Genomic DNA, 16,356 nt, shown 5'->3' on the forward strand with positions numbered 1-16,356 from the left:
CAATAGCTAATTAAGTATGCAGTTGCCTACCTTGAGAAATGTATAGTAAAGCAAATGACAGGTAAAGATTTTGTATGGGCTTTTTGTCTGAAATTTCAGGGACGAGCATGCTTTTCTCGATATCCAGATGAACATACGTCATTAATTTTATTTTCTACTATGTTTTCTCCTGAAATCCACCAACTTACGTGTTACTTAAATGAGTCTCTTCCAAATGTAGCAGTAGTGTATGCTAGTCTTTTCCCAGTCAGATCTGCATAGGTTTTAATTTTAAATGATAAATCTTCACATTGCAGACTTCCAGTTCATTTCAATTGGTATCTGAAACGCTTCTTTTTAGATTTGAGCAATTGATGGGAAAATCTATTGCAGCTGACTCCAGCTAAAATGGTGACCAGAAATCACAAATGGAATAGCCACAATAACTTCTGAAGAGCAGTATAAGCTAGTTTTAGTAGAAAATACTAAGTTTTTTATATATACCAAGTTCTGATAACAGTGAAGTGAAGCACTTCAGGTATGTACTTTTGTAAAGTGCTTCTAGAACTTGTAAGCAGGGCATCTTGTTTCTTGATTTGCACAAGATGGCTTGGACAGAAACCTGTAATAGAATTCAGTTTTTGGACTCTGAAGTGGTCTACACTGGCAAAATATGGGAACCCATAATTCACAATGGATACATACTCTTTTACCAGAGATGCCTGAACCCTGCCTACGCTGCATCTTCTACCAGTAGATAATTGTAAGTCCCATTTTTGTCAGGGTGACCAAGCCAAAGTCCTGTACCTTAAGTATGAGACTCTTTCCTCTAGGAATGTCATGCTCTGTATCAAGTGACTTGGACAAATGTTAAATAAGTAGTAAGTATAAAACTCAGCAGACTAGCCCACACGCTAACACCCGAACCAGAGCACTATTCCTGTTGTGAGCAGTCTGACAGAGTGTGTGTCTTCACTGCAAAGTTAACTTAAGTTATAACTCGTGTAGCTCTGAGCCTGACGCCATCCATGCAAAATCTGAAGCTGAAGTGTGGTGCTTTAAACAAGCTAGCTGGCCTGTCGGGGGTATAGATTGAAGCTCAAATACTACTACTACTACTGCCTGCTCTGTGGTGAGAGCTAGAGAGTATTAAAAATATTATATAAACCCAAAACAATCTTGAAATTGAGTGGTGATTTTTTTCAAATCTAGACACACATACACATTTATGATTTATCCTGTTAGAAATGAACATTAATTCAAAAGGCATTTTCTACAACACCTTAGAAAATACTGTTAGTACTGAATAGGCCAATGATGTCCCAAATACTCCTAAGACAGTAAAGGAAGCTGACTCATAAGTGTGACGTAATTGAGCACAGCTGACAAATTGTCATAGTCCGAGTCTTTACAAAAGGCCTAAAAACTGCACAGATGTGCATCCAAAGGACCAAGAAATCTCCAGTAACCAATACCTGTAAAACCGAAATGCTGTTGGGCTCTAACATTATGAATTTTGTCAGTCAAAGATAAGTTACTTTTATTATTAAAGGAGTTCACTTTAAGCATTAGTGCAACATGCAGAAATGATTCAGCAGTGCTAAATTAGGTTGCCGGACAAGTTACTCTTTTGGCAATAAATTAAAAATGATCATTCTAAGCCTCCTTGTACTCTTCTTTTTAATCTGAAAGTGAATAATAAGACCAGATGCTCTCGACTGGAATTCTGATCTATGACAATTTTCAGTTGCTTTCAAACCACAAACTGTGCTCTCCTTAAGGAGTGACAATCAATGACACTTTTTCATCTGACTCTTATAAAGATTAATGTGGTCTTCAGTGGAGTCTGTCACTTGATTTAATATGGGGGAATCAACAAGAATATTTGTGTTTGTGAACAGATACTATGAATGTTATAGTGGAATGGAAGCTTAGAAGATAGAAGAAATTGCTGATTAAAATAAACTAGGGATGAAGGTTTAATATATTAAGTGGAATGACACTAAACAATGTAAAATACAAAAAAGCCATGTAATGTGCTCTTAGAGATTTGTGTTCGGTAATAAATTACTAGTTTGTCAATATCTGAAGTGACCAAGTCTCATTGTGGATTTTCAAGGTGACCTGCAGAATAGTAAGGAGCACAGGGATGCTAGAACAGGGGAGGCCAAGGGGCCATGGCCCTCCTACTTTTTGTCATGGGCCAGCCCCTGCCCCTCCTCTCCCCCGCCCAAGGTGGGCACGCACACACACCCATGCAGGCTGGAAGCCGCAGCTGGGCCATGGTAAGAGACACTCGGTCAGCTGTGGCAAGCCGCAGACCCTCCACCTGGGTCAGCGGCTGCTCTTGAGGGTCCCCCCACCCTGGCCAGGTGGTGGGCCCCAGGTTCCCTGGCCCAGCTTGGGCGGGTCCTTGGGTGGAAGAGGGGGAGAGTGCTGGGGCACGGAGGGGTGGTGCCTTGTGCTCCCCCTCCCCCCCATTTTGAGGAAGAATCCGTCGCCCCTGAAAGAGGATGTATACCCCTTTGGTTTGTGATGTATAAAGGAAGCGCAGAACGACTTCTTGCCCACCTCAGAATAAAAAACTCTCTGGTTTTTAACCCTAGAAATATCTGACATGTATACTCTGGCAGTCTTAGTTTTGCTAGAGAATGCCTCCTTGCTTTCAGGTGGGTTTGTGAGCTTTTCTAGCCTTTAACTGAAGAAGTGAGGGTTTTGAATCTTTAACAAAGAGGCTTTCTTACAGTTGTTTCAGATGTCAGTGTTTCCAGAAACAAAACTGAACCTTTAATGGTGAGAATAAAAATTACTCCCCATTCAGTTAATCAGGTTTCATTTGCATATTGTCTGTCATAAACTCGTTCATTTTCCAATATTTACACCTACTAGCTTTCCAGTTATCCATAGTCTTTCATGTAAAGCAGAATAGACAGTACCTGAAATCTAATTGTAAAAAGGGGGGAAAGCAATAAATATTTTTTTATTTCTTTACATGTCAGATAATTTTGGCTAGATCACAGACACTTACCAACTTGGGTAAAATGCCAAGGCAAAGTTTTAGATCAAAAACACTCACTGATGGAGAGAGGCAATGTTTGATAAATTGAACTATGTAGAACTTGGAAATGTGATTAGTTTGGTGGATACCATTTCTGTTTAGGATCACATCCTTAGAGTTTTACTGAATAGACTAAGTATGTGAAACTGTGCCCAAGCTGCTTAATTTCTTATACGCTTCAGAACCAAAGCCATGGCTGGGATCTGACTACCTCCTGTCCCCAAAATGTGGACTTCCAGTAACCTGCAAGGTAAAGCCACTTATTCCTCTTTCTACTCCTGTACCTTCCTTACCCCCCTGCCCCAAATTGAAAAGATCTTTCTAAGAGTAGATTTCCTGCTGATGCCCTCATTTGACAGGAATGGGAGTGAAACCCTGCTGTGGGCTTCCAGTACCTTATTCTGAGTTCTTATGCCCCAGAATACATTGGCTTCAGGCTCCTGCCCATTACCCCTTCTCTCTGTTCAAGATAGCAGAAAACTTAGGGGGGGATGGTGTCCCACATGAGGAAAGAGAGGTTGACAGTCATCCATCACTCTATAGGCTTGTGCACTAGTGTTTAGTTTAGGGTGACCAGATGTCCCGATTTTATAGGGACAGTCCCGATTTTGGGGGCTTTTTCTTATATAGGCATCTATTACCCCCCACCCCCGTCCAGATTTTTCACACTTGCCCTCTGGTCGCCCTAGTTTAGTTCTACATTAATAAAACTCAACTTTAGATGGGGTTCAGCTTTTATTATGAAAGGTTTGCATAGATCAAATAAGATAATGCTTTCAAATTTAAGTGTGCTCTCTCCCTAACACTTGCATGTAACTTCCATCAATCTTAATTTATTATGTTCTCCTGTGCAAGTTACTGTTTTGAACTAATAAGACTCAGCTGCTCTCTAGTCACAAAGGGAACATTTAAAAATCATCCAAGTGTCTAGATTCCAAACTGTTGTCTGTGACCCTTCTAAATGATGTATCAAAACATAAAACTAATTCTGTACAAGATAATTGTAGTAGCAGTGACTTGAGCATCGAACTAGCTACCTCCTGAAGAGTAATGGAATAGTAAGCATTAACTAAAAGTGGTAAAAGTATGTTGTTTGGTCATTTTAGATTTAAATTTTAAGCATTCCAAAGATCCACACTGAAGGTGGGGAGGGAGGGGGGCAAAGCAGGGGCTATGTGGGTTTGTTTTGGATTTTTTTCGGGGTTTTTTTTCTATTTAATGAATGAGTTGTTCATCAAAGAATTGAGACATCGTTTGGTCTATTGGAACAATTGCACTGTTGAACTGCAACCGAGGTAAACATGTTCTTAGATTAAAGGTGAAATGAATTTCTTCTTTTAAAAGCACAGTTGCAAAAAATGGCTTAATATCTTAATCCAAACCACAAGTATCATTTTAAGATTACAAATAAATATACTTTAATGGAGAAGCTTGCCATGGCCTACATGTACAGTTGCATGCCTTTCTTGTAAAAATTAGTGGCAGCATAAACAGAAGAGAGCCTGCATTTCTTATGCTTGTTTTGAGGCTGTCAGATTTTACAGGAGAACAGAACCTTGAACTTGGATTTTAGTGTGTAAGTGAAGGAACCCATTCCTCTTTTAAATATTTTGTTCTAAAACGTATGTATTCCTAATTATTAAGAGACATGAATAGACAAATTATGGTCATTAACATTTTGTATGTATTATAAAAGTATTTCAGTTGATATGAACATGTTTGTTTTTCTTATTATCCATTTGGTACTAATAGTTCTTAAAGAATGGCTGTAGTTGTGTAAATATTTCTTAGTTTTGGAATAACTGGCCACTTAGAGATCTGGGGCAAAGTTTGGGGATTGGCCCTGCTTTGAGCAGGGGGTTGGACTAGATGACCTTCTGAGGTCCCTTCCAACCCTGATATTCCGTCTGTGAGTAGTCCACTTGGGTAATATCGCACCTGAGCAGGACCTGCAAGTAAGTATGGTGAAAAGTTAGATGTTTGGAGTATCAACATACTTGTCTTTGTACAGATATTATTGTAAAATCTTTAATTCTTATCAGATGAGTATCCTGAAAATTGATTAGCTTTAAGAATTTGCTACAAGCACCAAAGTCCCTTAAAAACCCTGACCTAAGTTTTGTTTCTAAGTAGCATTTTTTTTTTTAACATCTAGCTTCAAAAAACATGATTCTCTGCACAGACGTATTCCAGACTTCACACTGGAGCAGTTTTATAACTGTAAAAAGGTCCAGAAAGTAGATTTATGGTAGCAAGAGATCACTTATAAATATATGATCATCTCAAAAGGAAGATGCAGAATTATAATTAAATAAAATTCCCAATTAATGCAATTCAAAAACAATGGCTAAAGGCTGGCAACTGAGAAATGTTCCATTTATTCAAGATGTATTTATGGATTCTACTGTGGTAATTTATAAACAAAGTGTTAGTGGAGCTCATTCTCTATGTAACACTATTAAAAGTGACAGTTTTTATTGGATGAATGTTTTTTTATTTTTGCTTACTTTTTTTTTCTTTTAAAAATTAACCTTCAGCAAATCTTTCAGTATGGAAAGTTGATCCATTATTACTATGAGGTGGTCAGTTGTTTTCTGGAGCAAACTGTTTATTTTTCATTTTACTGCTGAACTTCATTCCCTAACCCAGAGATTTGGCATATGTTATTACATGGCTTACCTACATGGGAACACCCAAGAAAGTTAATCTGAAATAACTAGGGGTATGAAGTGAATAACAAAGTGACTGAAGCTAAACTGAATTAAGGCTCTTTAATTCTGAAGCCTGGTCTACACTGGGAGGGGTGGGGGTGGGAGTCGGTCTAAGTTAGGCAGCTTCAGCTATGTGCATAATGTAGCTGAAGTTGATGTATTTAGATCTACTTATTGCGGTAGGTCAACTGCTGTCGCTCCCCCATTGACTTTGCCTGAGCTTCTCGCTCCGGTTGAGTACTGGAGTCGACGGGAGAGCGCTCGGCGGTCGATTTATCGCATCTTCACTAGACGCAATAAATCGACCCCCTCTGGATTGATCACTCCGGAGGTAAATGTAGACATGCCCTGAGTGAGGGTGTTCACACCGTGATTTAATGTGGTCTAATTAATCCACTTCAGATTCACACCCTTAGTTATTTCAGATGAATTTTCCTGGATATCCCCAGATTATCTTCCTACTTCAATGGCACTGTGATGTCATTGACCAAACTGATATGCTGTTGCAGGGATCGGCAATCTTTGGCACATGGCCTGCCAGGGTAAGCCCCCGGGCAGGCCGGGCCAGTTTGTTTACCTGCCAGCTCCCACCTGTGGATCCAGCAGGTAAACAAACTGGCTCGGCCCACCAGGGAGCTTACCCTGGCGGGCCGCATGCCAAAGGTTGCCAATCCCTGTGCTATTGTATCAACAGCTTTCACAGAGCTTGTGTGTTGGGTGGGGGTTTTTTTTGTTTTTTTTTTTTGTTTTGTTTTTTTTATTGATCAAGCATATAGTACCGTTATGATTGATTTTAGACTACTTAATTAGGTTTATGCTGTAGGGCATTCATTTCTAACTGTGCCACTGGTGGCTTTCTTATATCTTTAATTTTTGCATGTTACATATACATTTACATAACAGGTAATGTAAAAGGCACTACTACTACTGAACAGAATATTTAAATGCAATATCTAATTATTGCTAATTTTATTACACCATTTTTATGAAAGAATACTGTCAGGAATAGATTACATAATGAACAAAGATGCTCATGTTCACATCTAACAGTGAAACAAGCAAGTTTTTCCAGAGTAAGCAGTAGTCGCAGCTCACCTCCTGCCCACGTATCGTCAGCTGTCATAGGTTTGTAGGCATCACAGCAGAGGCGAGTCTTAATTTAATTTTATTGAATGGTGCCACACGCAGATCTCAGTTTATCTCTAGAATGGGTACTGTGCAAACAGTATACGTCCAAACTTCACCAGTCTACCTTGCCACAGCATTTCAACCTTCATCTACAGCAGGGATGGGCAAACTTTTTGGCCCAAGGCCCACATCTGGGTATAGAAATTGTATGGCGGTCCATGAATGCTCACGAAATTGGGCTTGGGGTGTGGGAGGGGGTGAGGGCTGTGGCTGGGGATGCAGGCTCTTGGGTGGGGCTGGAGATGAGGACTTTAGGGTGTAGGAGGGTGCTCTGGGCTGGAACACAGGGTTGAGGTGCGGTGGGATGGCTATGGGGTGCAGGCTCTGGGCAGTGCTTATCTCAAGTGGCTCCCGGAAGCAGCGGCATGCCCCGCCCCCTTCCAGCTCCTACACGGAGGCGAGGCCAGACATCTCTGCTGCATGCTGACCCGTCTGCTGCCCTTGAAGCTCCCATTGGCTGCAGTTCTTGCCCCTACTCATAGGAGCCATAGGTGGCTGTCCCTACACATAGGAGCCATAGGGGGTAAATGCTGCTGCTTCCAGGAGCCGCGTGGAGTGGCCCTGACGCTGCTTCCCATCGGAAGCTCGAGGGCCAGATTAAAACGGCTGGTGGGTCAGATCCAACCCATGGGCAGTAGTTTGCCAACCCCGATCTACAGACTGCCTTCTAAGGGTGAAGGGGGAGAGTAGCCTTGAGCTTTCTCTGTTGAAGCTGCTAACAAAGATATTGATTGTAATGTTTTATGAACATATAAACTAATTTCCTATCATATTTTTAATACTTGTTTGTTTAATCATTAGAACTTCAGTTTGTTTAAACAGTAAAGTTCTTCTTATGGGCTGGTATCTAACATACCGTAAGATATTGTAATCTTATGAATGCATTCTTCTGCAGTGGATTTTCCGTGTGTAGATAAATACCACATTCTCTGGTTCATGGATTTTTTCGATGTGGTGTCCTATTCATAATACACTTGTCATTTTTCTGTAATATTGTATGCAACAAGTAAAAATTTAAACATACCTGATAAGCACTTTCTACGGAACCGTTTGGCTATTGTACTTATTACCGACAAATACTTGCATCTCTCTACAGTTGGCATGTTCTTCTAGGCAATGTATGGGGAGGAAAGCTATAGGTTTTAAATTAAACGAATTACCCCCAGTGTCCATTTATAACCTAATGTTGCATGCTAAAAACTAGTAATGAAAAGATTTGAAAGATCAGTGAACTTGAAGCTGGCACCTACCTACCAAATCTGGGTAGGTCTTTGTTATGGGTGACTTACATTTTGACCCTACCAAGCTTTCTCCTTCACCTCCACTCACCCCACACCCCCCATTTTGTCTTCCCTCTTGCATACAGGTTAGATGTTCATTTTTCCCTTCTGAATCTCTTGCATCCAATTGCTGTCTGTGTTTTCTTTCCTGGTAGAATTGTTTAGATTTTCTTCTAGATGGTAGCCCTGTGAGCTTGTAGCAGAAATGATTAACTAGTTTGAAATCAAATTAACACTTTTTTTCATGAAATATTAGCCATGCAGTTTTGTTAATTACTTATTGTTGCAAGGTGTTTATCCGAAGTTTGTTGTTTTGTATGGCAGCACCAATCTCCCAAGTGCCTTAGATAAGGTTCCTCCCACTAAATGCTTGCAAAACAAGTAGACGAAGGGTGGAACTTCAAATGTTCTCCATGACTGCCACCCGTGATAAGACCTCACTTTAATGTCTGCTAAATAATGGCACCCCTACATTTTGTAAATTACCCAGAATGTTTTGTGGATTTGTATAGTTATTTTAATTTGTCTTAACAATCTCTAAGATCTGTAGGTAAAAAAACTGAATTTTTAAAATTCACTGATGTTTAAAAATTCAATTCCCTAATTTGTAAATTGTCTTGAAAACTAGGGATTTAGGAGATTATGGCATCTGAAGCCCACAATGTTAGAAAATGGAACCTGTTGCATACCAAGGGCCATCACATTGATCTCAGAAAAAGGATCTCTCATTCCACTAATAAGAACATGAAGGAGGTAAGTTTATTTACTTTGTTACTATTTCCTCAGGTAAACTTATTTACCTAAAACTATAAATTTGATGCTAGTTAATTTAGCTGTAACTTTAAATAAACTAAATCAAGGCAGAGATTTTTGTCCCAAGGTTATAATGCATAGTCATAACAAAAAAAAGCAGCAAATACAAAACAGCTAGCTAACAAGACACTATTACAAAATCACAATCTCCCTATGCTGAGAAACTCAAAAGAAACCCCAAGCCCCAATCACCTCAGCCCTCTCCAGATGCCTGTATGAAAAGATGGGTTTTGCAGTATTAAATGAAAGTCAATAAATTTGTGCTCTTCCCACCAAGATGGGGGAGTAACTCCAAAGCTGAGGGCCCTCGTGGAGATTCCTACCACTGGAGACTCTTATAAAACCAAGAAAGCTCCAGCTTAAACAACATCCACTGATCAAGGTAGTATTGCATGGAAAGAGAACCAGTCTCTTAAATAGGGTTTTGGCAGTCCAAAACACCTTAAATAAAACCCAGAAGCCAAAAGGTACCAGTGCAAACTGTGGAGCTTAAACAAGTTTGCCACCACATTGTACAGTAGAGCTATTCAGAAGCTGAAGCTAAGATGCAGCACTATGTAGGGTTCTGCAATAGTTCGATCTAGAGATGAGAAGGGCATTGACAGCAAAGTTAGCATCTGGACCTGCCTGGAAGAAAGCAGTCCTCTGGTTACTGCTGCAATTTGATCATCTAAAAGCAGCTGGGAATCTAAACAGACCTCAAGTCAAAAACTTCTAAAACAAATTAGACATAAACCTTCAACTAGGAGAGTGGGAATCACCTTAGATATCATCTGGCTGTTTTTTCCCAAACCACCGTAATCCGTTGTCGTCTCATCTGGATTGAGTCTCAGCCAGTTTCCTGACATCATCTCACCCAAACACTGAGATATGTTCCACCACGCTTTTCAGGCTGGACACAAAAGGGGAATATCAATTCTATCGAAATGAAGAGAGAAGATGACTACATGAAAGTCGCAGGATGTACATTATTCTGGAGAGGGTACCTGAAAGTTGCTTTATTTGTATGAAGTGCCAGCAGATAGATGATGCAATGGAAGAGAATATCCAAGGGTTGGCGATGCAGCTAGAAACTATGGTTGAGTTTTGAAGGGGATTTGAGCAAATGATGATGGGAAGGAGAGAAGAGGCTGAAGGGAAAACACAAGACTTGCAGATGCATGCTGAACCATAGAACTATGAGGGTAGACTGCTGGATGAGGAAAGTGGCCAGTGGAAGTATGTGACTATGAGAACAAGGCAGAGGAAAAGACCTGTTAGCAAAGGAGAAATAGAGCTGATGAACAGTTGTGCTAAGCTGGAAAATGAAGGGGCACAGCAGACGATGAGAGAGCAAGAAAGAAGAAAAGAGTGGCTAGTCCTACAAGAAGAGAGGCGGAGTTTGGAGCCCCAGGAGAATAGAGGATGACTTGCAGATGATTGTATAAAAGACAAGAAGACTGTATCCAGAAAGAACAAATGGTGGAAGGCCAGAGACTTGCACCAACACCAGGAAGAGGCAGGTCTACATGACTGGGGTCTGCCTACTAAGAAGAAGAGGCAGGCTTGACACCAGAGCTGATCTGGAGAAAAGAAGGGTGTGTTGTCTGCTGGGAACTAAGGTGTGGGATGTGAACCTGAGGCTGAAGAAGATCCTAATAGGAGTAGGAAACAATCCACTGATTGTCCTTCATATGGAAACAAATGAGACTGCTCCATTCTCCCTGGGATCCATCAAAGAAGACTACGCCAGGCGGGAGAAGTCGCTTAAAGAAGTGGAAGCGTAGGTAAATTTCAATGGGATTCTATCCGTCCCTGGAGGAGGAGAGCGTAAGCGAGATAAAACTGATGATCAACTTGTCAGTAGCTCAGGCATTGGTGCTGTAAGGAGAGCTTGTAGATGTTCTGCCATTGGAAGCCACAACTGATTTTAAAAGAGCTTTAACCTAGGAATTTGCGGGAGAGGGGAGATGTTCATGTAGTCTCCACACCTGATTCTAATATTGAGCAGGAGGAAAATCAAGTAACAAAGAATACAGCAATGGAAAAGGAAGATCATTTCATAGGAGAATGGACAACAGAAGAAACATGGTGCCAATACCGAAGACCATATCAGGTAGAAGATACTGTCAGGAAAGTGACTGTACTTAATCAGCTGAAAAATCTGGGTGGAAGCCAAGCAGGAATAACTAAGAAGTCTGTACACGAATGCAAGAAACCTGGTAACAAAATGGAGGAACTAGAATACTGGTGTGGGAAGTGAAACCAGATGACAGAGGGATAATGAAGAAACAGTGGACAGTCATGACTGGAATACAGGTATTTAAGGGGATGTGCTTTCAGGAAAGACAGAAATAAAAGTAAAGGTGATGGAGTAGCATTGTATATTAATGGCTAGGTAGACTGTAAAGAAATTAGAAGTGATGGAATGGATAAAACAGAGTCTGGGACACAATCACTTTGCGGAAAAAAAAGGAAGAGCCTCTCCCTGGCATGGTGCTTGGGGTTTGCTACAGACCCCCAGTATCCAATCTGGATATGGTTAAATATTTTAATTAAAAAAATATTACTGGGAATTTTGTGATTATGGGAGACTTTAATTTCCCAGATAGAGATTGGAGGACAAGTGCTACTAATGGTAGAGCCCAGATATTGCTGGAGGTGATAGCCAATAGCTTTGTTCACTAAGTACTCACTGAATTAACAAGAGGTGATACCATTTTAGATTTAATATTGGTAAGTAGTGAGGACATTCTTGGTTCAAGTGATCATGAATTCATTTGGTTTAAACTAAATGGAAGAATAAACAAAAATAGGACTGCAACTAGGGTCCTAGATTTCAAAAGGGCAAACTTTAAAAATGTAAGGAAATCAGTTAGGGAAGTGGATTGGACTGAAGAACTCAAGGATCTGAATGTGGAGGAGGCTTAGCATTTAGTTTCTGCAACTTTGATTTAAAGATGCAGATACTATCTGGAGCCTGCATCCCAAGCAAAGGAAAAATATTCATAGGGAAGGGCTGCTGATCAACCTAGATGAACAAACATTTCAAACAAGAGAAAGCAGAATGCCAGCAATGAATGGAAGAAGGTGTGGATAAGCAGGTAAAGCTACCTTTTGGAGGCCAGAAAGTATAGAGAGAAATTGAGAACTGCCAAAAGCCAGGTAGAGCTAGACCTTGCAAATGAAATTAAAATCAATAGTAAAAAAAAGAAAACAAGGAAAGAAGTGGGACCCCAAAACACTGAGGATGGGGTGGAGATGAAAGATAATCTAGGTATGGCCCAACCCCTAAACAAATACTTTGCCTTAGTTTTTAATAAGGAGCTTGAGGACAGTGGCAGGGTAGCTAACGGAAACAAGAATATGCTGATGACGGATTCTGCTCGATAACTATCCAAAGCAGTGCAGACCAACGTATGTTCACGTTCATCATCTGAGTCAGATGCCATCAGAAGAAGGTTGGTTTTCTTTTTTGGTGGTTCGGGTTCTGTAGTTTCCACATCGGAACGTTGCTCTTTTAAGATTTCTGAAAGCATGCTCCCACCCTCATCCCTCTCAGATTTTGAAAGGCACTTCAAATTCTTAAACCTTGGGTCAAGTGCTGTAGCTATCTTTAGAAATTTCACATTGGTACCTTCTTTGCGTTTTTGTCAGATCTGCTGTGAAAATTTTCTTAAAATGAACAACATATGCTGGCTCATCATCTGAGACTGCTAATAATATTAAATACAGAATGTGGGTAAAAGAAGAGCAGGAGACATACTATTCTCCCCCAAGGAGCTCAGTCAAAATTTAATTAATGTATTCTTTTCCTTCGAGTGTTTGCTCATGTCCATTCTATATTAGGTGTGTGTGCTCGCCACATGCACTGGTGCCAGAAGTTTTTCCCTTAGCAGTATCTGTAGGGGACTGGCTGTGGCACCCCTGGAGTGGCACTTGCATGGCGCAGTATAAGAGGCACCGCTGGCTTCCCCCACACTCAGTTCCTTCTTGCTGCTAGTGATGGTGCTGGAACATCTGCTGCTTCGGCTAGCGTTGTCTCATTCTCTGTTTGCGCAGACTCTGTAGAACTTGTAGTATAGTTGTAGATAGTTACTGTTACAGTTAGTTACCCTTAGTAGTAGTTTAAGTCTTCGTAGTCCTAGACAGGTCTCAGCCAGGGGAGTGGGCATGCCCCGGGCTTTGAGACCTGTGTTTGCTGTAAATGGCCTATGCCCATCAGGAATCCATATATCAGCTGCCTGAGGTGCTTAGGCAAGGGGCACATAAGCGACAAGTGTCATATTTGCAAGTCCTTTAACCTAGGATGAAGAAGGAGTGTGAAAATTGCCTAAGGGCCCTCCTAATGGAGTCAGCACTCACTCAGGCAGTCTGACTCCGCACCGAGCACCGTTGCCTCCATACACAGTGCTCCGCTGGCACCGTTCACGAGCCAGCATCGGTCTCCCTCCATGGTCATGAAACCGAAGAAGAATGTGAGGGGACTATCTCCTACCTTCCATTACCAAAAGGAGAGGGCTGGGGGCAAGCCAGGGCAGGCAGGGACACTTGGGGGAGGTGCGCGGGGGCGGCAGGCAGGGTTGGGGGAGAGATTCAGCCCTGAAAATTGGTGGAGCCCGGCCCCCTGGGCCCTGAATTTGCTGGAGCCTGGGCACCACGGGCCCATACAACTCGCCACCCCTGACCACCGACATGGATCTGGCAAACACTCTTGGTGCTGTCGCTACGCCAAACGGGAGGACTGCAAACTGGTAGTGTCGGGGGGCCCACTGTAAACTGGAGGAGGAGACTCTCATGAGAGGGGTCCCTGAAGAGGGATGGGGAAGGTGGGGGGAAGGGGATGGGGAGCAGAAAGGAACTGGAGGAATTAACCCTGCTCCACTGTACTGAGGACCCAGCGGTCCAAAGTTATAGCCCTCCAGGCAGGGAGGAGGAGGGAAAGGCAGTTGGAGAACACAGGGAAAGATGAATCTGGGGAAAAGTCTGGTAGGTCGCCCTCGGGTGCACTCTCAAAAGGACTGTTTGGCCCCTTGCTTGTCACAGGTCGAGCCTGACTGAGCAGAGGGCAGAGGCGGGTGGCTCGGGTTGCGCTTATAGCCCTTGGCTTGTTTGTGGGGCTGATCCTGCTCAGGCTGGTTATCATGATTGCCCCGGCCTGGCCTGGCCAGCACTGGTTTGGCATGCTCATGAACCTGACAGCGGCCCCTGCACAACTGACCAGATCTGCTATCACAGGACCAGGTCGGCTCTTGCACCCCAGCCTCGTGTTCCTCTACCTCTCGGCGTGGATGCTGTTTGGCTGAACCTGGAGGAGCAGATCTGCTCGGATGAAGTCCAACAGGTCCTCCCAAGGAGTAGGAAACCCTCAACCAGAGTGACTTACCTGGCCAAATAGACAGCGTTTTCCTGCTGGGTGTCCAAGCATGGCATCTCTCCCTTGCACTCTTCCATATAGTCTGTTTCATCTCAGGAACCAGGGTCTGGCACACACTTCCATTAGAGTGCATCTCTCAGCCATCTCCGCTTTTCACCCGCCAATACAGGGCCAAACAGTGTTTTCTCATGACGTGACAGTCAGATTCTTGAGAGGCCTTGAGAGATTCTTTCCGCAGGTACGAACCCGTCCCACAGTGGGATCTTAACTTGGTCCTCTCCAGGCTCACAGGCCTGCCCTTTGAGCCACTGGGCTCCTGCTCCCTTTCCCACCTGTCATGGAAGGTTGCTTTCCTGGTGGCAGTGACATCGGCAAGGCGAGTGTCTGAGATTAAAGTCTTGATCTCAGAACTGCCATATACAGTTTTCTACAAGGACAAGGTCCAGTTGAGGCCCCACCCAGCCTTCCTGTGGAAGGTGGTATCTACCAGGACATCTTCCTCTCGGTGTTTTGTCCTAAGCCACACAAGACCAGTGAGGAGAGGTGGCTGCACGCCCCGAATGTCCAAAAGGCCCTGGCTTTTTACCTAGAGCATACCAAGCCTTTCCATAAGTTGACTCAGCTCTTCATCACCACAGAGGATAGGCAGTGATGAGCTGCCAAAAGCTGAAGAACCGGTTTCTTCAGTCACACCGGGTCTTTGGTGGCACTGAAGGACCCGCCGCCAAAGTGCTGTTGAAGACCCGGAGCGCCACCGGGTGAGTAAAAATTGCCTAAAGTTAACCATGTGCTTAAGTGTTTTCTTGTTACAGCATTCAAAAACTTTCTAGTTGCCTCACAGCACACTGTCTGGTTCCTTGTATTCTTTAACAATCGGTTCTAAACCAGCTTCAAAATTTAACAACTGGTTCACGAGAACTGGCTCCAGCTCACCACGGAGTATAGCATGAAGGGCCTTCCGGTGTCCTCGCAGAGGATTTCCAGCTGGATCACATCTTGCATACAGTCCTGTTACGATCTGGTGGGGGTCCAGCCACTGCCGATTGTCAGAGCCCACTCAGTGGCCTTCCTGGCGCACAACACTATCCAGGACATCTATAGAGCTGCGACGTGGTCCTCTGTACACATGTTCATGGCACATTATGCCATCACTCAGCAGGCCGACACTGGCTTCGGCAGAGCTGTTTTGCAATCTACATGTTCACAAAATCCTACCCGCCTCCAGGGGTACTGCTTGGGAGTCACCTAATGAGCAAGCACTCGAAGAAAAAAAGACAGTTACCTTTTCCGTAACTGATGTTCTTCGAGATGTGTTGCTCATGTCCGTTCCACAACCCGTCCTCCTTTAACCTCCTTCCCCACTGTCGGAGTTTCCAGCAAGAAGGAACTGAGGGTGGGTGGAGCCAATAGCGCCCCTTATACCGCGCCATGTGGGTGTCAGTGCAGAGGGTGCCAGAGCCAGTCCCCTACAGATACTGCTAAGGGAAAAACTTCCGGCACTGGTGCATGTGGCGAGCGCACACACCTAATACGGAATGGACAGTCTCGAAGAACACCAGTTACAGAAAAAGTAACTGACTTTTTTTTTTTTTTTAAACAAACGTCATCAGCATGGAAGCATGTCCTCTGGAATGGTGGCCAAAACATGAAGGGGCATAGGAATGTTTAGCATATCCGGCACAAAAATACCTTGCAATGCCGGCTATAGAAGTGCAATGCAAATACCTGTTCTCACTTTCAGATGACATTGTAAATAAGAAGCAGGCAGCAGTATCTCCTGCAAATGTAAACGACCTTGTTTATCTTTGCGATTGGCTGAATAAGAAGTAGGACTGAGTGGACTTGTAAGCTCTGAAGTTTTACATTGTTTTGTGTTTGAGTGCAGTTATATAACAAAAAAACCTACATTTGTAAGTTACGCTTTCACAATAAAGAGATTGCACTACAGTACTTGTATGAGGTGAATTGAAA

The 16,356-nt window shown here is 42.9% G+C and overlaps 1 protein-coding gene across 3 annotated transcripts in view; it reads left to right on the forward strand.

Moving 5' to 3' along the window:
- KATNBL1 (katanin regulatory subunit B1 like 1) overlaps positions 1–16,356 on the forward strand; it is a 51,435-nt gene that overhangs the window by 18,422 nt on the left and 16,657 nt on the right. For all 3 annotated transcript variants that reach the window (XM_073348821.1, XM_073348823.1, XM_073348822.1), the window contains exon 2: positions 8,845–8,969. In XM_073348821.1, the coding sequence (XP_073204922.1) occupies positions 8,859–8,969 (111 nt within the window). In that variant the 5' untranslated portion in view covers positions 8,845–8,858. The remainder of the gene's footprint in view (positions 1–8,844; positions 8,970–16,356) is intronic.

Source organism: Lepidochelys kempii, chromosome 6, assembly GCF_965140265.1.
Source record: "Lepidochelys kempii isolate rLepKem1 chromosome 6, rLepKem1.hap2, whole genome shotgun sequence".
In the NCBI taxonomy this organism is placed as follows: domain Eukaryota; kingdom Metazoa; phylum Chordata; order Testudines; family Cheloniidae; genus Lepidochelys; species Lepidochelys kempii.